Source organism: Aptenodytes patagonicus, chromosome 2, assembly GCF_965638725.1.
Source record: "Aptenodytes patagonicus chromosome 2, bAptPat1.pri.cur, whole genome shotgun sequence".
Lineage (NCBI taxonomy): Eukaryota > Metazoa > Chordata > Aves > Sphenisciformes > Spheniscidae > Aptenodytes > Aptenodytes patagonicus.
The window spans coordinates 125,651,345-125,675,720 of record NC_134950.1 but is presented as its reverse complement, the minus strand read 5'-3'; the positions used below and the strand labels follow the sequence as shown (position 1 = coordinate 125,675,720).

Sequence of the window (24,376 nt, the reverse complement as noted above, 5' to 3'; positions counted from 1 at the left end):
AGTTACAAAAGTGGCATATGCCCAGCTCGGAAGCCCGCTATTACCTCACTTGTCAGAAAACAAAACAAGTTATTTTTAAACTTGAGGAAATTATATAGCTTCCTTTGCTGAGTTTTGTTAGTATCTCCGCACGATTTAATTCAACCAATGGGGCCGAAACATTTGGACAGTCATTCCAGTTTTGCCTGTCGCTGCCCATTTAATGCAAATATTTTCTCTTCTATGAGATCATGAATCAGGAGCTTTGGTGTATTTTGGTGAGAATAAATGTTGTGTGGGAAGACGCTGTCTGCAGCTGTACCTCCACCGCGAAGCACCGGAGCAGCTCCCCTCCCAAGAACATCGCTGGCGAACTTTGGCACTTTTTCACGGTTCGAGTAAAACCGCTAACCGCGGCGGCGGCCGGTTCAGTGCGGAGCTCCCCTCCCGGACCCCGCAATACACAGTGAGGCGTCCCTTCCCCCTGCTTGGAGATGTTCGCTTCGGCCTCTACCTTCACGTAACCCAGCTGCAAAGCGGGGACGGCCGGGCGTCCCGCTGCGGCTGCCGGTCCGGAAAGGTGCTGCGGGAGTGCCGGGCCGGAGCCGCGGCACGGCCACCCTTTGCCTGCCCGAGGGGGGTTGCTGGCCTCGGCTGCCGGGCTTCGTCCCGCGCCCGGCTTCTCCTCCGCCCCCCCGCTTTTCTCCCTGCGCGGGTACGGCGGCGTCTGCCCCGCGGGAAAGCCCCGCGGCTTCTCCTCGCCTGCCCCCTCCGTGGCCCCCGCCCCGCGGCCGCGCCAGCCGGGGAGCGAGGGCGGGCGGGGAGGCGCCGCGCCCCGCCCGGCCCCTGGCAGCCCCGGGGCGCCGCCGCCCGCCCCTCGCCGTCCCGCCCCGTCCGGTCCCGTACCCCTGTCCCGGGCCGGGCGGCGGCGAGGGAAGGAGCCATGTCTCACGGGGCGCGAGTGATCCGCACCGGGGTGAGCAGCGGGGGGCCCGCGGCCCCACAGGCCGCCGCCACCTCCTCCTCAGTGGGCTCGGACGCGGAGCTCGTGGACGGCGCCTATTTCCGCTCCTGCGCCGGCATGCTGAAGGTGGCCCAGATGGTAAGGGGCGAGCGGGGCGGGGGGCGGCCGCTGGGACCCTCGGGACCCTCGGCCCGCGCGGGCGTCGCAGTCACCCCTGCTGGGTGTTCCTTTTGGCGACGGGTCTGGAGGGCGTCGTCGGGGGGTGCCGGGGTCGCAGCTTATTGCCGTTTTGGCCGCTGCGATTTTACTCCTCGGCTCTCGCAGCTCGCGGGAGGAAGGAAAGTCCAGGTTCCTCTGGCAAAGCGAAGTGTTCAGGTCTGTCAGAAGCTGCCTTTGCGTTTTTCTAAGGCAGCGATGTGCCCTTCTCTTCAAACGGACGAATGTGGCCCCAGAGTAACGCGACTTGCTCAAAGTACTGCGTGGTACTAGCTTGATAATGGTAGCTATTGGTAATGATTAGTATTAACAACTTTTTGCTATTGACAATAATGGTAGCACCGTGATGCGAAGGCACATCGTGCTCCAGTGGAACACCTCATTACTTACTCGTGGGTAAGTTTTTGGGAGAAAGTGGGGCCAAGTGCCAGTGCCGACAGTGGGCTCGTAGGGGTGGGCATCGTGGCTGAGACTGCTAGTCCAGCTGGCTCCGTGCCCTGTCTGTCAACGACCTCTAGGCAGTGACCCAGGGAGGGATCTGGGAGATGTATGGCTGAAAAGCAGAAGTTCAAAAGAAATCGAAAGCAGGGTGCTGCCGGGATTTGAGCTAATGCCTTAACTTGACTCAGTGCAGGAAATTTTGCTCCATCCAGATGTGGAGAGCATTAGCAGATGGATAAGCTCTTTCTCATTTCTGTGGCACATAATTGTCTGTGGAGTGATTTGTCAGTTTAATTCCAGTAACGGCAGTGAATAATGGCTAGGAAAGAGCATGGAAGATGACATGTAGTGATACCTCCTCACATACATTCTCATCCTGCAAAAACTTGTACCTCGACCACATTTTATGCTGGAGTTGTTGCCCTCATTTTTTATAAACCCCAATGCCTTTTTTCCCCCCCACCTTTATTTGTCTAGTCATTTTTTTAAACTTGTGTAAGTTATTAGCATCTAGAGTCCTAAATTGACATTAGAAGTTAGGAATGATTTTGTTCTAGGTTACGGTGGAGGAATATCAAATCGCAAAGTTTCTCTTTAAAAGCTGCCCAGTTTCTTCCAGTTCATTAATAGCCATCAGCTGCCCTTAGAAATGAGCCTCGGTAGCAAGAGACATAATTGAATGTGACTGGGCATGGCTACCTGCACCTGCTGAGCATTTGTACTGTGCTTGTGGGACCTCAAGTTGTCCCTCACTATGAATTCTGTTCAGCAGGAAAACAAACAGCTGTCTGCCGCCTTCTCTTTGCTTGGGTTGTTCCCAAACAGTCGCGTGGATCTGGAGTATCTTTTCAGGAGACAAATGACATTCTTCTGAGCGTGTGTCTACATTGCAAGTGAACCTGTAGTCCTAAAGCAGTAGACTTGTGCTTTGCTGATTAGCTAAAAGTCTGTTTATCCTTTTGCTTTCACCACTGTGGAAAGAACAGTTCCTTTTATGGACTAGAAATACCTAGTCCTCTCTGCTCTCCTTCCTGCTGTGGTGTCACTACAGCTATGCCATGTGACTCTTAGAGCTAGCACAGGCATGCTTATCTGTGCTGAAATTTCAGGTTTTGGTGCACATATAAAATGTGTGTGTATACTTTACATATTTTTATGTAATGTATGTAAATTATGTAATTTTATCCAATACTTCACATACTTTACATAAAGTAATATTTTATCAATGCTGTTCAACATCAAATTCATCAGAATTTAAGCTAGTGGCTTTCTGCAGTGACTTTAACAGAAGTTAAAGTAATATAAATTAGTTCCCCTTAGCACTTTTTCAGCCTCACCTTCTTATATTTTTCTGCTTTCCAGCTTGCCTGTAAATAACATCAGTAGGAGTTACCTCAGGTATCCAAGGAACTTCAGGCAAATGAACTTCTCTTAATATGGTATCACGATAGTGTCATCTTCTCAAATGATTCCCTAAGAAAACTAAAAGTTAGTGTTGCAGTGTGTAGAAATAACCAGGATAGGTTAGTTCTGGATTAACTCCTGCAATCAATAAAATACGGAGAGCTAAATATTTTCTCAACTCTCGTTTATCTCTTCTCAGACAGTATTTCCACTATATCCATGGGTCCATTTGTATTAGCATTCAGTTCTTCTAGTAAGAAGTGTTTGCAGTATGTTTCTCTGAAAAGAATTCTTTATGCTAAATCTATAAACATTCCTGCATTAGTGTTACTGTGGCTGGTGGGACTGCAGTCTTACTAAGAAGGAGAACCATTATGCTGGCAGAGGACAAAGGTGAGGTCTCTTGGGTTAGACATATATCACACTGAATTGCGTACTGGGCCTCTGAGTGGTTGTGGTTATGAAGAGGGAACATTACTGTTTCTGTTTTCTCTTTCTTCCTCAATCCCTTTTACCAAGAAGTAAATTATATGAGAGAGAACAAGAAGGAAACGTTTCATCATTTACTGTAATGTTAAGGGCTGTTTGGAGTGCTTGCAAGCTAAAAAAAAAATTGATTGTATGTATTTGTGCATGAAATAATTCTAATAGATGACAACAATATGCTATGAAAATTATACAAAGAAAATAGAAGATAACGTTACAGCTGTTCTTCTGTAAGAAAGACCATAACACGGGGCCTGAAACTCAGCAATCTTGGACAAGATGAAGAGATTGTGCAGCAATCTGATGATTACTGATTTGTTGCTAATGTCTAAATGTCACCAGTGCTTCCTCTTCAAATTCTGGGTGCTGTGGTGTCTAGCATAGAATGAAATTAGGAAGTAAAAAAGTGATTCTCGCCTGTAAGCCTACACTAATTCCTTTACTTTTTTGCTAGAGAATTTCTTTGACCTTGCATAATGATTATCGCTTTGAAAAGATAATGCATTTTATGCATTGAGTTCCTGGCTTTCTAATGCTTAGGGAATGGTCTGTAAATATTTTGCAAATAAAACGGAGGAGAAAACACAGTTCTGTGACTTGTGAATTTTACGTGGCAGTAAGACAGTTTGAAAGCTGTTTTTCATGCGTGAGTATTACTAATGTTAGTAGGAGCTCCATTTTCAAAATCCAGTCTGAATTAATGCTCTGTTTTTAACAGGAAGTTATGAAGTATCTTCAACATCTAACCCACTTCAACTGGTTTAACCTGATGATGATTAATATAGCTTTTTCTTTTTCTTTTCTTTTCCTTTTTTTTCCCCCCTCTTTTTTTGTATTTGCAGTTTTGCCAGGATCTCATATTTTCACGGGGATACATGCAGGATCCCATTGTGGCCACCTTGGTTCTATAGCAGCAGTGTACTCAGTAAGTGTGTGAGTGGGTGTGTATCAGTGTGCACAATACAGTTATAGCAGAGAAGCTAAAGAACTTGAATTTTAGTCAGCTTGGCAAAATCGACACACGTGGCAACCTTCAGTATGCCATACTAACTGTGCTGATTTGTTTGAAGCACGTTTGCTCTGTGTCCATGCTACTGCTGGTTTGTTTTATTTTAAGACTTTCTAGGAATCTATGTGTTGTGGTTCAACATTATTCTCATCCTAAATCCAAAACACAGCACTATACCAGCTACTAGGAAGAAAATTAACTCTATCCCAGCCAAAACCAGGACACTATGTCACTTAGCTTGGCGAGTTCTCAGTAGATGGGTTCTTGGAAGCCTTTTGAGGCATCCTGTGCCATTAGAGACAGTGGTATGAATTTGCATCCATATTGTCACCAGGGTGGCTCAAGTGGCAGTGTTCATAGATTGAAACAAGTCTGATTCAGCTGAATTTCTTGTGGAGCCCTTATGTGCCGTTTGTATTTTTACAACTGAAGTCTGGAGGATGCCACAGACACTGTTTTGGACTAGGTCCTGCTTTCAGCACAGCCCATGTTTGACAGTGGAGCCTAGATAGGTATCCCACCATCTTAGGCAGTTGGCTGGTAGGAATGGCTGTGATTGTATCACCTGTCCAAAGTGTCTGATGCAGAGATTTGCAAGAGTGTGACCAATACAGACTGAAGAGAGAAAAGAAGTGCTGAGAGCTCACGTGTAGAAGGAAAGCCATCACGGCACAGCACATGCTTGTGTAGGTCTCTCAGGCTTCTCTGTTCTTGGACTGTTCCTTGTTTCTGGACTCTGAGAGGTGCAGAGGTGGCCCATGGCCTTTTTTGCCTCTTTTTCACCTCCTTCAGGTTGGGCCAAGCTAACTTTGGCCACAGTTCAGACTGAAGGCGATTGTTCTTACAATAACACTGTTGTTACTGAGTGGACAATAGTTCTGGCACAGTAAGCACAGCCTCAATACAGGGTGTTTTAAGCTAAAACCAGTGCTGATTCTTTCAGCCTAATATGAACCAGGAAAGAGCAGTTTCACCAGACAGAAAAGAAGAAAATCAAAATTATCTCTCAAGGCTGAAGAAAAAATTTACAAACAATTGCAAGGTAAAAAAGGATAAACTCAATAAAATTTGACTTAACATCATTTTAACTTGTTAAAAATGCTAAGGCGATAGTTAAAGCTTTTCTGCTGAGTATCTATTTAATTTCCAAAGTACGTCTTGACAAAAGCAATTACGTACTTGATAAGTGAATGGCCAACAAGACAGTCTGTAATTCTGAGTAACTTTGAGGTGTGCTGAAACCTCTCTGGGTTATTCGTACACTAACATACAGTTGAATAATAGTATTCAAGAGAATATTAATATGTCTAACACTGAAAGCTAGAAAATGCTGGTAGTTAGGTTGCTGGAGCCGAGATCAATTTCTGAATGTGTTGGATGATATCAGACAAATTTACTGGGGAGCTAAATTCAGAAGGTGTTAAAATATGAAAAAAAAAGCAAAATCTGTTAGTGGAAGAAAACAATTCCTAATCAAAACCATTGATACAGGAAAAGGAAATTCACAAAAGCAAATGATGCTTGGAATGATTTGAGAGCTACTCAATCTTCTAACTTGATCTTGAGCCTGAAACGTCTTTCTGTCCATGGAGGTGATTGAAGTAAAACATCTAATTCTTTGCAGCAGCGCATCGGTGACACATGGTTTTGCCTGTATTGTAATAATGCTGCTCAGTCAGAAGAGAGGGATTCTGGTGATACACAGAGATGCTGAAGCTGTAAGTCTGTCTCTGGGTCCTGTGTAGACTGCACTTTCAACTTTCCTCTACTGTCAGTCTGTCTGTAGTTCTTCCAAAGGAAAAGAACGTCCAGAAGTAACAAGCTTGGTGAAAGCTGCCAGATGCTAACCTAAAAAACTTAGATTCAAACAGTTCTGTGTTCTGCTTGACTTTCCAGCTGGCTGATAACAGAAAACATGAAAATAATGCTGTAATAGCTGTCAGTGATGTCATGACATATTATACAAAAAGTCTTACTTTGAGGCATGCAGGAGGCATTTTATGATTGCAAACGAAATAATAATTGAGGAAAACCACCCCAAGAATGCGCAGGTGTCTTCAGTCTGCAACTATGTGATAAACTACTGGCTAAGCAATAAGAAATGAGACATGGTTTTTAGCAGCAAAGTTATTCTCAGGCCAAGGTCAGAGCTATGTGTTGCAGCTGTTAATTATTTTTGTTGTTCTGCTAGAAGCTGCAGTAAAAGGACCTTGCTTGGCATGCTGAGCAAAGAGAGAAAAAAATTATCTTAATGGCTTCAAAGTAAGTATGAGCACTTGAGTGAGGAATGTCCAAGCCTAGTAATTAAAACCAATAGGTCTGGGAAGTCCTGTTATTTCCACTCTGAGATCACTGAAACAGGCTGGCTTGGCCAGTTGTGTTTTTTCCATGCCTCTGCTCTGGGTGGCCATTTTACAGTTTCTACCCGAGTATTTGTGTAAGAGCTGGGAGCAAACAGTATGTTCTCTGTGTGTTAACCAAGGAGCGCTTGGTGGTAGGCTGGCACAGTTTTATTTGATGAGACAAAACTTCACAAGCAACACCAGTTTAAGGAATTTTCCCTTTCTCTCTCACTTCTGTGCAGCCATTCTTAGCTGCAGTGATGCAGCTGTTCACAAGGTTACGCAGTAAACCAAACCAGGGAACTGATGTAGCTTTACTTCAGCTCTCCTTCAGTTTTCTTTTTTCCATGAGAGTTTTTAGAGAACAGTGCAGCCATAGAGACTACTGTCAGTAAGAGCAAGTGTCTGGCATATAAGGGCAGGAACTACATAAGCCTGAAGTGGTTCCATGTGCTTCAAACCACAAGCTGAGAATGTAGTCCTTTTTCTTTTTCTCCTGGGCAGGGGAAGGTTTTGTACCATCTGTTTTAATTTCTATCTCTTTCAGCAAAAAAGAAACTAGTAATTTTTCTGATGTTGAAACTGCTCTAGAAGGCTAAAAAATCAACTCCAGTACATTTTGTAAAAAGGCAATTATAGTCAGTGTTAAACACTAGGGAATCTCTGTTCTGAATGTGTCAATGAATGTTTTATTTGTGTCCTAAAAGAGGCTTCCTAAAAGCACTAAGTTGGAGCTACCTTTCATTGCTCATTTGACCCATCCATTAGGATTTGTTGCAATACATTCATTAGCAACCTGAGTGCATGTAGTGCTCTTTGAATAGAGGTGACTGAACAAGGGTTACAAATACATTTTCTGAAACAAAAAAAAAAGGAAATGAAGCCTAGAAATTTACCACATCACCTGAGATGTGTTTAGTATGCTTGAAAGAGCAGAGTGAAGTATTGGCAGTGGTTTCCTGGCACATTTGTTTTACAGGAAGTTAGATTTGCAAATGCCATTTAAAAATCTTAATCAGGTGTACATGGTGTCCGTGGATAATAAGATCATAGAATCATAGAATCATTAAGGTTGGAAAAGACCTCTAAGATCGTCGAGTCCAACCGTCAGCCCAACACCACCATGCCCGCTAAACCTAAGCGGACCCATGTCCCTAAGCGCTTCATCTACACGTCTTGTAAATACCTCCAGGGATAGGGACTCAACCACTTCCCTGGGCAGCCTGTTCCAATGTTTAACCACTCTTTCAGTAAAGAAATTTTTCCTTACATCCAATCTAAACCTCCCCTGCCGCAACTTGAGGCCATTTCCTCTCGTCCTATCACTAGTTACTTGGGAGAAGAGACCGACACCCACCCCGCTACAACCTCCTTTCAGGTGGTTGTAGAGAGCAATGAGGTCTCTCCTGAGCCTCCTTTTCTCCAAGCTAAACAACCCCAGTTTCCTCAGCCGCTCCTCATAAGACTTGTTCTCCAGACCCTTCACCAGCCTCGTTGCCCTTCTCTGGACACGCTCCAGCACCTCAACGTCCTTCTTGTAGTGAGGGGCCCAAAACTGAACACAGTATTCGAGGTGCGGCCTCACCAGTGCCGAGTACAGGGGCACGATCACTTCCCTACTCCTACTGGCCACACTATTTCTGATACAGGCCAGGATGCCATTGGCCTTCTTGGCCGCCTGGGCACACTGCCGGCTCATGTTCAGCCGGCTGTCGACCAACACCCCCAGGTCCTTTTCCGACAGGCAGCTTTCCAGCCACTCTTCCCCAAGCCTGTAGCGTTGCATGGGGTTGTTGTGGCCAAAGTGCAGGACCCGTCACTTGGCCTTGTTGAATCCCATGCAGTTGGCCTGGGCCCATCGATCCAGCCTGTCCAGGTCCCTCTGCAGAGCCTTCCTACCCTCAAGCAGATCAACACTCCCGCCCAACTTGGTGGTGAAAAGCATGGATTCTTACTGCTCTGTGACTTTCCTTTAAGACATGCAAGTATGGTGTATTCCCTGTCTTCACTCTCTTTGGGGGTGGTGTCCCTTTGAACATCCTTCTCTCCTGCCACAGAGAAACAGAAACCAGGGGATCAGTTCTTTCCAAGTGTGGTCCCCATCTGCTTGGAGCCTATAAATGATAAAGAGCATCTTGCCAAGCATCCTTCATTGGGTTCCAGGGCTGTAGATGCTGGAGCAATTTGTTGTGTCTCATCGTGATCCAGTAAAGCCATGGCTGTACCTCGGTGAGGGCAGTATACCTGACTGTGAGGCTCTGTTAAGTACCTGCTCTGCATTGCTGGGGTAATGGAGTGCTGTCCCCCAAAGCCAGACAGTGTTTGCTTATTATGAGTAAGTGTTTCCTTTGCTCCCCTCCCTGGAGAGTCCTTGTGAGGTATTCACTCAGTACTGCGGTTGACTTGTCTCCGTTGCGCTATTGTCACGTCATGTGCGCTGTGGCCTTGTCCTCCTATTTTGTGGTGAGATGTATGCAGCAGCCAGAAATTGCTAGTACACGGAGATCAAACTCTAAAACTGCTGTGACTTCCTTTCACCCACCTGTGAGCTTCCTCTTTTTTGCATAACTCAGATTCTTAAGGGATCATCACGGCTGAAACAACTCCCTGCACCGCAATGCTGGTAATTTGATGAATGTAATGGTGAGTACGGATGTGTCTGACTGGTCGAAGCTAGGTGACTGCAGCTTTCAAAGCCAAAGCAAATTTGGCTGCTGTTCTTGCAACAATAACAGTAGCTGCAACGCTTATGGCTTCCTCTCCTGCTCACAGCTTCCCTTAAGGAAAATGGAAATGCAACGATGACAAGATTGAGAAGCTGCTTCAAGGGGGAATTTTCTTAGAATGTTTTTGGTGGTTTGTTGTTTTTTTTAAAAAAATGCCATTAGTGAGTTCAAGAAACAAGTACTGACCGCTGGGAGAGGAGTATGCTGTTAGCCTGAGATGACCAGCAGCAGCTGCAGAACTACAGAATTACTTAGCATACTTTCCTGCAAGTCTGTAATCACGCTCGGGGAAGGCCACTTTGGGAGCTCTCTTATCTGTTTGGGAAAAACACAGTCCCCGGTTGCTGCTTGTCACCTGCTCGCTAATTGAGCCTTTCACAGGTTGCTTGAGTGAAGCTTCCTAGTAGACACAGGAGTGCTGTTGCAGTGTGTTTGAGAGGCCTGCCAGTCTCCAGGCAGTCACTGAAAGCTGTCAGCTGTGACAGTGCCACTGGGGAATCTCATCTCTTCTCATTTTTCCCCCTCATTCATCGCCCTTCACTTCTCTGGCACCTTGCCAAGCATCAAGTGCTTGCACTTAGAAAAGGTCGTTCTTTTGTGTGCTAAGGCCCAGCCTGATCCAGCAGCCAGGTTATGATGATGCCGGTTGGTCTGGAAATTGTCATGACGTTAGCATTTTTGGGAACTCTCACCTGTTTTTTCCTGATAAAAATTATGATGTGCCAGCACAGCTAACAACGTGGACTTCGGTGATGTAAACAAGTCCTCTCCTCTTATTTGAGGAGACCTTGCTCAAGGCTCCGTTGCTATGGCTAACAAAGCCTTTGCTGGAGATGACAGATAGGAACTTTTTAACTGCTGTCTGTGCGACTGCCAGATGTCGGTGTGGTGTTCTCTGGGGCAGGGAGAGATATGGCAGGTGTTAACTGAAGATTTGAATCAGTCAAGCAATAAATGCCTCAGACAATGAGAACGGGTTGTGTTGTGAGCAGCATCTGTAAGGGCGAGTGATGAACAGATTGCTTGCTGAGGGTTAGCAGGCATAGGCACTGAGACTTCACTGAGCGGTTCGCAAGCTATTCCTTATCTCAGTAACAACTTTCAGGAAGATGAGATTGCATATGCTTTTTATTTTTTGTGCATCAACTAGATGTTTGATAGGTTACTAGAATGATTGTTGCCATGAGGTACTCGTTTTGTGTTACATGTTCCTATTTGAGTTTTAAGTAGCTGTATGCTGTTAGATACGTATTGGATATCCAGGTCAAGGGGGAAACTTTGCAGCTTGCTGTGCAGAGTTTGCAGGTGATTGTTAATAATGAACACTGTGTACCCCGGGCTTCAAGCAGCCAGCCAGTCTGAGCCAGGCTTGGCTGGCCAGCCAACGTGGGCTCCTTCTCTGTAGGTGGTATTGCCATGCATGGTTGGTAAATCCATTTTTAGACAGCCATGAACTTTATCTACAAGAGCTCTATAGCTCACAAGTGAGGATTAACCTCTTTCTATATTGTATATTACTGACAATATGGGACTTTATTTAAAGGGCAAACAATACAAACAACCCAAACAATACATCTGAGAATGGTTCAGAGCAGTGGTTTCAGAGGTGCCTTGCTCCTACAAGGAGCTCTTCTTCCCAGCTGACTGAAAGGAAGTATGGCAGGTGAGGTGGGCAATCTCCTGCCCCCAAGGAGGGCTCCCTTTCCAGACCCAGTGTTGGTGAACTCTGTTGCTGCTTTTGCAGCAACAGCCTCAAAGGACAAAGTTTTCCAGCAATGTTTACATACCTTAGGTGTCTTTGAACCTCCATGAGCATATATATTCCTGTACATCATTGTTGGATTCCTTTCTGCCATCGAGAGCCACTTTTCTGCTATTCCTTAAGACAGCTCAAACCTCTCAATTTTTAGGTTCTACCAAACCCACTTTTGTTGGCCTACAGTTCTCTTCTCTTCCTGGTCCTTTTCTTTTTCTTGCCTCAGAAGCACCTTGTGTGCTTGAGGCAGTCTTTCTCCGTTTACACAAACCTACCCACACTGTGGACTGTCTTCTCCTGTCATTCTGTCCGACTCGGGTTTACCAGACCGAGAGAACAGTTAACATGGCTTTCCAGGAGGATCTAGATGTTGGAAGTGCTTGCCTTGCAGAGGAGAGAAGCAACAATCACAGCTTGCTGTGCAACTTCCGAATCTGCAGAGATTTGGTTATAATAATCCCTACATTTTTGGTTGCTATCACCAGATTGTCCACTTTTTACTAGAGGACTTTGGAGATTCAAGTCTCTTACAATGTTTTTTACTTCTTATAATCTGAGTTGTGAGGTAAGGATTCTCCCTACCATGCAAGATAGATGGTCTTCTACGGTGGAGTGAATTACAGCAGAAGCCACGTGCATGCATGCTTTTTGCAGCAATCAGGTAGTGTTTTTCTAAATGGGCAATTGGCTTGGTGGTGTGGGATGCAGGTTCCCAATGAGCACCACAACCAGTACCTTACCTGGGAGGAGGGCAGAGAGCACAGGCTGAGCCAGTGATTGTATCTGTGCATCTGCAGAGAAAACCGGTTGTAGAAGATGTGTCCCTGCTCTTACCTGAAACAGCAGGTTCATCTATGATTTGGGGATTATGACTTGATTTGAGGCGGGAGAGACCACTGGAGTGGGTGGCAGGCTACCTGTTACATGGGGGCTGTTGCCTGCACAGAGAAGTAGTTCCTTATTAATAGATGGACAAGCTACATGCTCGCAAAGTATAGGGGTCTCCTGGCTTTGTCCAGAGTAGTGCCTGCAGTCATTGCAGGTGTCTAGAAACACGTAAGTACTTCTTTGAGAGTTAGAGGGAAAGCAGCTGTGTTTCCCAGAGTTAAAACCCTGCTAGGGCATTTGCTGTATTTAAAATTCTGTTCCTATCCTTTGCAGACATGCTAACAGTCAGCTGCGCCATTAATACTGTTTTGCAATGAGTTTTATGTATTTTGGGAATTTTGTGACTCGAATATGGCACTTGTGCAATATTACTCAATTATCACTTACATTTTTGCAGTATTTTGAGCGTTGTGTGTGCATCTTTTATGTAGATTGGAAAAACTTACTGATAATGCTTTTACAGTTGAAATGTTTTAAATTTAAGTTGATTTTTAAAACAAATCTGTTAATATTGGATTGGAGAGAAAAGAAAATTATGAGGTGGTTGTTGGTAACGAACTTGTGGGTTTTTTTTTTTTTTAGTTAATTCACTGCCTGATGAGAATATAGCATATTTTTTGCCATATAACTGTAAAGTCCTCAGCTTTCAGTTAATAACGTACAGGATTGTATGGTGTCTTTCAGTATGGTGCAGTGGTGGTGCAGGCAGCTGTGGGGACTGAGGCGGGGAGCTAGTTAAGCTGGCCGTGGTGGGATTGAAGTATTGCATACACTGTGATCAGTGGTAGGCAGGACTTAATTGTAGCTAGTCGTTACAAAGAATTGCCTTTTTAATGGTCATGGCTAACACCCTGTAACAAGGGCTCTTTAATAATGTCATTCATATGCTGGTTCTGTGGTTATCCCACATCCTTTTCTACCACTGAGGCCTGTGCCTGAGCAGATAGATAACTTCTTATTGATAAAGAATACCACTTGCTTGTACTTAGGATTGTCCTCTTATCTGAGTTGTAGAGGGTCTGAATAAGATTATTTTGCCTTTTCTCACCCTCCCACCATTTTTATCTTCAATAAATAGCCTGCAGATGGGGGTGCACAAGAGAAGTCATTTATCAGAGGCCAGGCAGCCTCCTTATTTTAGCAAAGCAGCCAGACAAGAAGGAAATCTGCCCAGACGCAGGGGCTGAGAGATTATTGTGCAACCAAAGACTGACTGCTTCACAGAACCATGCACTTGAAGGCAGCTGATTTCATCTGTCATTAGTGAAGTTTTAAATGGACTGGGTTTTTTATCTTTTTCTAGTAGGGGTTTGGCTGTTACAGCTCACATTTCCAAGACCGCCCTGGAAGAAGGAAATCTCAATTACAGCAGCAGTCAACGTTGTTGCTTAAATTAGTAGAACCAGTCTTGCATGAACTACAATTGTAACCTTGGCCTGCTCTTCGTTTATCTTTCTGTTTTGGGAAGCTGTTAAAAAATTTTGTTTTATTCTGTCCAGAAATATGTACTTAATAATATATGGATGTTGCTTCACTGTGTTGAGGTGTAAAATTCGGAAATGTACAGCTGCAGTCAGTGACATTTCTCCAGGGCATGGTATCCTGATTGGCTCACTTAGGGATGGAAAATTCCGCTTACTATCTTGGCTGGTGTCACAAGCTGGAAACTTTGACCTTTTTTTCGTTCAAATACAAAAAGCATTTAGCTCTTATTATATTGTTTTTTTAAAAAGGCTGTGATAAATTTGGATATGAGTCAGTGCTGTCCCTTGCTCCAAATCTGTAGACAGACAGTTTCTGTACTATTGCTTGCACTAGAACTTGGATAAGTTTTAAGAGAGTGGAAATAAACCAGTTTTTACCAATTTCATGGATAGTTCTCAGGGTTGCCCTCTTTTCAGATTCAGGAGGAGGGACATTAATGCAGTACAAAGGTTCATCGGTGCTCCAGCAAGTGCAATGGAAAAACTCTCCTGTCAATGCTGTTTTACCGCATCCGGGGCGGGGGGGAAGCTGTTTCTGTCTTCTAGAGGGTTAAATTGTCAGAGAAGGATGGAAAGGAAAAGCACTTTCAGGTATTGCCAGTTACTAACAGGAGACTGGTAAACCAGAGCTGCTGCCTACAGTCTTTGTACAGGTGTAAGTTCCATGCTGAATCCTGTCCCCTGACCTTTTTCCCCTAAATGGTGCTAATTTTTAGTTAGCTAATTACAATGCATGTCCTGATGCAAGAGAGTGGGGAGGATAGCTAGGAAACATTAAAAGAGGGAGTTGTGGTGTGTTTGCATGTATAGAGGGAAATTTGGATGGGAGAGAATGAGAGTTATAAAGGAGAAGAAATACGGAGTGTGATGCAGGGAGAGAAGAGGAAAGGGGAATAAAGAGCAGAAAAAAAGGAAAGGAAACACTGGAGACAAAAAGTCATAGTACAACTTCTTATGGGAGAATGTAGCAGAGGGGAGTACAGTCAAGAAAGAAAAGAAAATATTCTGAGAAAAGCAAGAAAGTGGTTGTACATTGCATGGCAAAATAATTAAATGAAAAGATAATGCAGTGCTGGGTGGATTATACATGACAATGTGCATGTCACAGTATTACTGTAAATCTTTGAGATAAGAGTTACAGTGTTTCTCTAGAACTGGGCACCTTGAGGCAGTTTTGCTTCTTATCGACATTATCTTTCCCTGCAGTTTAGCTGGCATTTCACATCTTATTTCTATATAGAAAAAGAAAATTATTATCCATAGCTAAAAGTTATCCAGTAACACAGTGGTTTCAGCCTGTCAGTTCAGGGTATGGTCTTCGGATTTGCAAAAACCACATTCAGTTCCTTTCTGCAATGAAGGTTTTTAATGTTGTTCTTTGTACTACTTGTGGCAGCTAGAAATCCTAGGCAAGGAGTAGGCCACCTGCAGTAGGTTAACCCCAGCCAGCAGCCAAACACCCACCCTGCCTCTCACTCACTCCCCTCTCCTGCAGAATGGGGAGAAAATAGAAGGAAGGCGAAAAGTCCCATGGATCAAGATAATGACAGTTTTATAAGGAAAGCAAAAGCTGCACATGCAAGCAAAGCAAAAGGAGGAATTCATTCACTACTCCCCATCAGCAAGCAGATGGTCCTGGAAAGCAGGACCTCAGCATGTGTAATGGTTGTTTGGGCAGACAAACGCCATAACCACGAATGTTTCCCCTTATACCTCCTTTTCTTGAGCTTTTATTGCTGAACACAACATCATGTGGTCTGCAATATCCCTTTGGTCAGCTGGAGCCAGCTGTCTTGGCTGTGTCCCTTCCCAACGTCTTGCCCACTTGCAAACCTACTTGCTTTGGGGCGAGGGGAGGGAGAAGAGAGAAAGAAAGCCTTGCTGCTGTGCAAGCACTGTTCAGCAGCAGCCAAAAGACAGATGTGTTATCAACCCTGTTTTAACGACACATGCAAAGCACAGCGCCATACGAGCTGCTGTGAAGGCAGTTAAGTCTATCCTAGCCACACCCAGTACCTCACCACTGCATGGAGTCTTGTACAGGCACAGTGGGAAAGGATAACCCTTACTTCGCAGTCATTAATAGAATTGTGAAAGAACAGCTGGATACGGGCAAGTGATAATGTGTGGTACAGAACAGTGAGGAATGGTCAAGAAGATGAGTAGTAGCCTTAGCATTAAAGATTGTGCTTCCAGTTAGAAAACAGTTTATTTGCAATGTCTTGTGTGTGGTGTTTTTTTTGCAACGCATGATATCAAAGTCTACTGTAAGTAAATAAGTGACAGTCAGGAATAAATACCAATTCCCATTTTACAGTGAGCTAGGACTCTCATTTTTATTTATCTTGTGTGGTGTAATGGCAACAAATCCACCAAAAAGCAACCCCCAACCAACCTTTTCCTACTGTTTTACTTGTTCTGTGGCTTCCTCCTCGGATGTTTTAGGGTCATTCCCACACATATTTTCACCCATGCTTGTCTGTTACATCTGTGATCTGTTGATTGTTGGTTTGGGCTTTTTCGGGGAGAGGGGCTGTGGTTTTTGGTTTGTTTTTTTTTTAGTGGGCATCTATTCTCATTCACACTATAAAGGAAAAGAATCATCTTGACCTAGAGGTTTATTAGCGGTGCTCAACATTTTTGCCTTATTTTACACGCCTAAAGTGTTTTGAAGGTGAAAAACTTTAACACAATGCATGTGAAGTCTTTATTAGCCCTCATTTGGCGAATGGGGGAGCTGAAGCAGCGAAATACATGATTTACTGAAGTTCAGACAGTAAGATGGTTACAAAACTGGGGTCAGAATTCAAGAGCCAGTGACATTCAATTCCTCCCTTGTTGTGTCAGTGTTTGTCTATGGAAATGTATCTCTCATGCTCAGAACATTAGGCTTTCCTTTAGAGTAGGTTGTTGTCAATATTGGAGATCATGCTGGATTTACGTTTGTGCAGGTAGCTGTGTCTGAGGAAAATTTAGTTCTCTCCAAATGTTACAAAAGAATTAAGTATTGGTAATAAAGCCAGAGCTTTATTTATTACATCCATTAAAGCAGGACAGTAGAAAAAGATCATACAAAGCACTTGCACAGATTGATTCTTGGGTTATAAAATTGTTCTGTGGTTAGACAAACTACAGTCTTCTACCACATGATCAGAAAATGCTTAGTTGTGCCAGCTGGCCTATGGGTACATGAAGGGCAAAACAAGTCCTTTCTTATGTTATGTTTCCTTCATTACCCTCAGGGCACTAGTGAGGAAAATTGTATCTGTAATCTCTTCTGCCTGCTCGTTCCTTGGAGCAGGTGATTCTCTAGTAAGCTGCTTTGAACTTGCCGGCTTGGTCCAGGTTCTTCCATCTTTGCTGGTACACTCCAGCACGATTGTGTTAGTGAAGGGGAGTCCAGCCTATTAGTCCTGAGATGCAGGCAGCTCTGGGGCAGTTTCACAGGATCTAGCTGCCAGAGGGGCTGAGGATTGTGTTGCTGGCTTGCTCTTGGTCCCAGCATCATGTCCAGTCCACTCCTGTGAAGCTAGGATGTTTGGAGCTGAGCTTTGTCTGTAAACTAATTGCATCTGCAGAACTACAGCCAGCCAAGACCAAGTGCAGGGAGTTAGGTGGAATCCAGACCATCTGAAATGAGGAGTACAACGGCATCTGGGCCTCATGTCACGGACCTTTTCTCCAGTGTGCATATGCCCTGGGAGTAATTGCAAGTTGGATCTTCCTCCTGTATATAATCTCTTCATAATACAAAGTCATGATTCCTCTCCTTTCCTTAAGAAGGTGTTTAATTTTCCTGCAGTGGAAGATTGACTTCCTTGAAGTCTTGGTACACATTTTCCTTGTTTTTTACTGAGTGTAATCAATGACCAATGGACTTCAGATGCTTGTTCTTCAACAGGGACAAGAAGAAACAGGGAGGAAAAGAGCTGATTTTAAAAAAGGAACAGCGTTTCCAGGGAACACTTCAAGTAGCATTTTATAGCACAGGGAAAGGGATTTTATCACTCTTGTCCAGTCCTTCCCTATCCTCTCTAGTCTGAGAGGTACAGAAGGGAAGTGTGCCATTCTGAACAGTTTGATATCTCCATGGGCAGGAAGGAAGATACAGGGAACTACAGGTTGGTCAGCCTCACCTCAGGCCCTGGGAAGGTGATGAAGAAAATCCTCCTGGAAAGCATTTCCAAACACGTGAAGGACAAGAAGGTTATCAGAAGTAGTCAGCATGGATTTAGAAAGGGGAAATCGTGCTTGGTGGTCAAGGGAGAGAGCAGTGGATGTTGTTTGCCTTCATCTTAGTAAGGTTATGGTCTCCAATAACATTCTCATAGACGAGCTGACAGGGTATGGCTTAGATAAGTGGGCAGTGAGGTGGATTAAAAACTGAATGGCCAGGCCCAGAGGGTTGTGGTACAAGGTCCTTGGAGGCCAGTCACTAAGTGGTATACCCCAGGGGTCAATACTGGGGCTAGTACTGTTCAACATCTTCATTAATGACCTGGACGATAGGGCAGAGTGCACCTCAGCAAGTTTGTAGATGATAAAAAACTGGGAGGAGCAGCTGGTGAGCCAGCGGGTTGTGCTGCCATTGAGAGGGACCTTGACAGGCTGGACAGAGGAATCTCATCAAGTTCAACACAGGGAAATCCAAAGTCCTGCATCCGGGGATATCTGAGGGTAAGCCCCTGCACCAGTACAGGCTGGGGGCCAACTGGCTGGAAAGCGACTTTTGCAGAGAAGACCTTGGGGTCCTGGTGGAAGACAAGCTGACCATGAGGCAGCAAGGCACCCTCGTGGCAAAGAGGGCCAACAGCATCCTGGGCTGCTTTAGGACGAGTGTTGCCAGCAGATTGGGATCCTTCCCCTCTACTTGGCACAGGTGAGGCCCCATCTGTGGTGCTGTGTGCAGTTCTGGGCTCCCCAGTGCAAGAGAGACATGGACTTACTGGAGTGAGTCCAGCACAGGTCCACAAAGATGATGAAGGTTCTGGAGCATCCTTCACGTGAGGAGAAGCTGAGAGAGCTGGGACTGTTCAGCCTGGAGAAGAGAAGGTTCAGGGGGATCTTATCAATGTATGTAAATACCTGATGGGAGGGAGTGAAGGACAGGGAGATAGAGTCTTCTCAGTAGTGCCCAGTGACAGGACAAGAGGCAGTGGGCACATGAAAGTCAATCTGAACATCAGAAAATGCTTTTTCACCGTGAGGATGATCAAACACTGGCACAGGTTGCCCAGAGGGGTTGTAGAGTCTGCATCCTTGGAGATACTCAAAACCTAGGTGGACTCGGTCCTGGGCAACTGGCTCTAAGTGTCCCTGCTTGAGTAGGGGGGTTGGACAAGATAACCTCCAGAGGCCCCTTCCAACCGCTACCATTCTGTGATTCTGTGATCTTTGCTGTGAGCATGAGACACATAACTGGATCACACCTTGCATTTCCCGCATGGCTGGGACACGCGTTGTGCTGCTGCAGCCCCTCTCTCACCCCCCAGCCCTGGGTGTGGCTGGTTGACCTGGCCCATGCCTGGGACATTGAGTGAGTGGTGTCATAGCACAGGGGGAAAAGGGTCTTGAGCCTTGCCCTCATCGCTTAAAGGTAGCAGCAGCATAACCCCTGGCCCTTTTTTGTTGGGAAGATCAGATCTCCCAGCTCATGTCCCACCTCCCATTAACATCCTTGAAAGATCTGTACTTGTTGACCCTTTTTTAGGGGCCATGGGTTGGCTTTTGAAGGAAGACCATATCAGGAAAGAGCAAATTATGTTTCATTTTTGGTAGAGCTGTGTTCACTTCAAATCAGAATGGAGTTTAGGCTTGGGAGCTTATGTCAGTGCTGTTCAGGAGCCAACATTTTCCACAGGCACGTTGCAGAGGATGTGGTTGCCTCGTCTCCAGCTCAAAATAGAGATGAGAATGCAGACTCTTACCATCTTTCTTTTATGATGTCTGTTCTGTCTGGTAAGGTGTTGAGTGCCTCCTGGCAATTGCTGACTGCCTTTAGTTCACGTTGGCTTCACTGTGGGATAGTTCCTGATATATACCAGTGTTCTAAACACACTTTATGACTCACTTCAAGTATCTGGTCCAATGGAAAGTCAAGAAGTGGATTAGTTTAAGCCGATCAACTTCTGTGAAACAGAGTAAATACGGAACTTTATTTAAATCCAAAAATCCCTCCTTGGAGTTGATTGATGCCTATGTTCTTTGTTTTGCTTTTCAGAAACCAGAAAGCACTTAAATAGTAGTGTCCTGCAATGTGTTCCCCACCCCTTTTGTAATGCAGGTCTGAAGCCTGGATATATTTTGTGGAGCATATTAGAATCTTCTAATCATAGAATCATAGAATCATTGAGGTTGGAAAAGACCTCTAAGATCATCGAGTCCAACCGTCAACCCAACACCACCAGGCCCACTAAACCATGTCCCTAAGCGCCTCATCTACACGTCTTTTAAAAACCTCCAGGGATGGGGACTCCACCACTTCCCTGGGCAGCCTGTTCCAATGTTTCACCACTCTTTCAGTAAAGAAATTTTTCCTTACATCCAATCTAAACCTCCCCTGCCGCAACTTGAGGCCATTTCCTCTCGTCCTATCGCTTGTTACTTCGGAGAAAAGACCAACACCCACCTCGCTACAACCTCCTTTCAGGTAGTTGTAGAGAGCGATGAGGTCTCCCCTCAGCCTCCTTTTCTCCAGGCTGAACAGTCCCAGTTCCCTCAGCCGCTCCTCATAAGACTTGTTCTCCAGACCCCTCACCAGCCTCGTTGCCCTTCTCTGGACACGCTCCAGCACCTCAACGTCCTTCTTGTAGTGAGGGGCCCAAAACTGAACACAGTATTCGAGGTGCGGCCTCACCAGTGCCGAGTACAGGGGCACGATCACTTCCCTACTCCTACTGGCCACACTATTTCTGATACAGGCCAGGATGCCATTGGCCTTCTTGGCCGCCTGGGCACACTGCTGGCTCATGTTCAGCCGGCTGTCGACCAACACCCCCAGGTCCTTCTCTGCTGGGCAGCTTTCCAGCCACTCTTCCCCAAGCCTGTAGCGCTGCATGGGGTTGTTGTGGCCGAAGTGCAGGACCCGGCACTTGGCCTTGTTGAACCTCATACAGTTGGCCTGGGCCCATCGATCCAGCCTGTCCAGGTCCCTCTGCAGAGCCTTCCTACCCTCGAGCAGATCAACACTCCCGCCCAACTTGGTGTCGTCTGCAAACTTACTGAGGGTGCACTCAATCCCCTCATCCAGATCATCGATAAAGATATTGAACAAGACCGGCCCCAGTACTGAGCCCTGGGGAACACCGCTCGTGACCGGCTGCCAACTGGATGTAACTCCATTCACCACAACTCTCTGGGCCCGGCCATCCAGCCAGTTTTTGACCCAGCGCAGAGTCCACCTGTCTAAGCCGTGAGCCGCCAGCTTCTCGAGGAGAATGCTGTGGGAGACAGTGTCAAAGGCCTTGCTGAAGTCCAGGTAGACCACATCCACAGCCTTTCCCTCATCCACTAGGCGGGTCACCTGGTCATAGAAGGAGATCAGGTTGGTCAAGCAGGACCTGCCTCTCATGAACCCGTGCTGGCTAGGCCGGATCCCCTGGTTGTCCCGCTCATGCCTTGTGAGCGCCCTCAAGATGAGCCGCTCCATAATCTTCCCCGGCACCGAGGTCAGGCTGACAGGCCTGTAGTTCCCCGGATCCTCCTTCCGGCCCTTCTTGTGGATGGGCGTCACATTGGCAAGCCTCCAGTCTTCTGGGACCTCCCCCGTTAACCAGGACTGCTGATAAATGATGGAGAGCGGCTTGGCGAGCACCTCCGCCAGCTCCCTCAGCACTCTCGGGTGGATCCCATCCGGCCCCATAGACTTGTGAGTGTCCAGGTGGCATAGCAGGTCATTGACTGCTTCCTCCTGGATTACGGGGGGTTCATCCTGCTCGCCGTCCCCGTCTTCCAGCTCGGGGGGCCGAGTACCCTGAGGATAACTGGTCTGCCTGTTAAAGACTGAGGCAAAGAAGGCATTGAGTACCTCAGCCTTTTCCTCATCCTCAGTGACAATCTTCCCCCTTGCATCCAATAAAGGATGGAGATTCTCCTTGGCTCTCTTCTTGTCATTAATATATTTGTAAAAACTTTTTTTGTTGTCTTTAACAACAGCGGCCAGATTGCGTTCTAGCTGGGCTTTTGCCTTTCTCATTTCCTCTCTGCACGACCTAACAAGATCCCTGTACTCTTCTTGAGTCGCCTGCCCCTTCTTCCACAAGCGGTAAACTCTCCTTTTTTTCCTGAGTCCCAGCAAGAGCTCCCCGTTCAGCCAGGCTGGTCGTCTTCCCCACCCGTTCTTCTTACGGCGTACAGGGACAGCCTGCTCCTGCGCCTTTAAGACTTCCTTCTTGAAGATCGTCCAGCCTTCCTGGACCCCTTTGCCCTTCAGGACCGTCTCCCAATGAGACTGACCATCACTTGACCTGTACTTCTGATCTGACTGGCTTGCTGGCTATGAGTTACATGTCTGCTGCTCTCACAATATGTGAAATACTATATTGAAATGGAAATGACAATGCTCTAATTTTTTTGTGCCTCTAGTTTTTATTTTCAAGATGTATTAACCTACTCCCCTGAGCACAGATGCATAAAGAACACTCGTAACATTTGATCATTTTATTGCTTTGCCATTCATTTCTCTCTCTCTCTCTGTGCCATGAACTGACTTCTAAGATATATGTTGAACTGTATCCAGGACAGTTATGTATTAATCATTTTATTGCTCAATTTTAAGTTCTCTGGAAACAGGAATTACAGGGGGGGGAAAAGATACAATCATCACTTGATATATCATGATAAACTGATATCTCGTGAAGGAACTTTGGTATTTGTCACTTTTAAAGGAAAAATAATATTATGTGGCTCTATTTCCTACATTTGTTAGCATTCTTTTTCAGCAGGTGAGTTTTAAACTCTGGCTCTACCACTCTGACTCTATACCATTGCCATGCAGGCAATATAGAGTGGCAAACATGGTGTAGCTTTATATAAAGTTTATATAAATTGTCCCCTTTGCATCTGTCCTGTGAAATAGCATTATGTGCCTCTGATCAGAGAACCCTCTTTAGAAACTGCATGTAAATATCAGGTTGTGAAATTTATGCTAAGAAAGGAAATCTTTGAAAGAAATACCTCTTGCCACACAGTGATTTCTTCCTACCTATAGGCTGAGGCACATCTAAAATCAAAGAAGGGAGAATCTTTACTAACTGTTTTTGGAATTGTTTTAATTGTGAAGTACACTTGAAATGGAAAGCATATTTGTTCAAATCCACATTTCTACCCTGTTCTTAGGAGCTGAGCAGATTCTTCACTGGCTGGTTGGTACTTTGTATCTTCTTATTTCTGAGGAATTTAACACCTCAGATGAGTTTCCTATCTTGTCCTTGGATGGCTCACATTCTTCTTTATGCTTCTTCTCAAATTTTTATACCTTCTAACTGAAAAAAATGCCTTTCATGCTTCCATGAAGTTGAAAGAACTAGGTCTGGTTTAAACTAAGTTTTTTTGTTTTTTTTTACCAGTGCGTCTTATTATTTGGATGGTGGTTGTACCTCAAGGATCCAGTCCTTATCCTTTGAACACACTAAAAAAGTTGATAAAGTTAATGGTTCTGGCATGAAATGAGCCAAAAGGCAGATTTAATACTTCTGTGAATTAGTGCTTCCTTCTTGATTCCTACAGTGTAATTGAAACTGAGACCTCATTATTGTGAAGGCACCTGAATAAAGGAACCTCTTTTAGCCTGTGGTGGTTAGAGAAGTGTTGTCCTCATCCCACCTTTATCCAAGAGCAAGATTCAACGCTTGCCATGACTTCTTGTTGAGTCTCCCTATAGAATGAAATTTCATTAAATTTAATTTTCATTTTCTCATGAAAATAATAGCTGTCTTGCATCGCTTCAAGTGTTCCAGATTATAGGGTAAATGACCTGCTGATCTCCTTCTGATTGTTGAAGTTACTCAACAGCTAAGTCAGACAACTCTTTGCTTAACTGACATTAAGATTCAAGGAACCGAGATAGATGTTCTGCGGCAGCCTGAGCCAGCATGGTTACTGGCTGCTGCCACCCTGCCTGCTCAGTCCTTCCTGTCCTTTCCCTTGGAGTCCTAGTTGGACTAGTCTTTAAATGCTGAATTGCGGAGAGCATTGCTTTGTTGTCTTCTAAGAAATGTAGCATCTCAAAAAGCTCTGCCATGCACAAGATGCAAGACTTTGTGCATTTAGGATTCCCCAGTGGCTAGGCTGTAAGACCCAGAGAACAGACATGGTACAGACAGAAGCACTAAACATGCAGGATGCTGCTATGATGTTACACTCCCAAGCCAGAGGACAGGAACATATTTGGGGAGACAGGGACTGAGCGATACCATGCATTTTCAAAGGCATATGTAACGTCCATTCTTGAGAAGCATTGAGCATGATCAAGCCCTGCACCTCAAAGTCCTGTCTTCCCTACCCTGTACCTATTTCAAAGGTGGGAGGAGATGTAGGCTTACTCTAGTGCAGAAGCCTGTCACTGGCTTGGACTGAGCATCACTTACAATGCTAGTATCAACTACTTGGACTACCACAGTAAAAATAATGGAGCCGGACCAGATCTAACAATAGCTTAGCCACTTGTGTGGGAAAGGATCCC

General features: G+C 45.2%; 1 protein-coding gene across 1 annotated transcript in view; it reads left to right on the top strand.

Annotated features, from left to right (window-relative positions):
* Positions 1–864: 864 nt before the first annotated feature.
* The window catches only part of CMTM7 (CKLF like MARVEL transmembrane domain containing 7), a 29,805-nt gene continuing 6,293 nt past the window's right edge, over positions 865–24,376 (top strand). Inside the window, exon 1 of the mRNA XM_076331125.1 lies at positions 865–1,081. Within this exon, the coding sequence (XP_076187240.1) occupies positions 923–1,081 (159 nt within the window). The 5' untranslated portion in view covers positions 865–922. The remainder of the gene's footprint in view (positions 1,082–24,376) is intronic.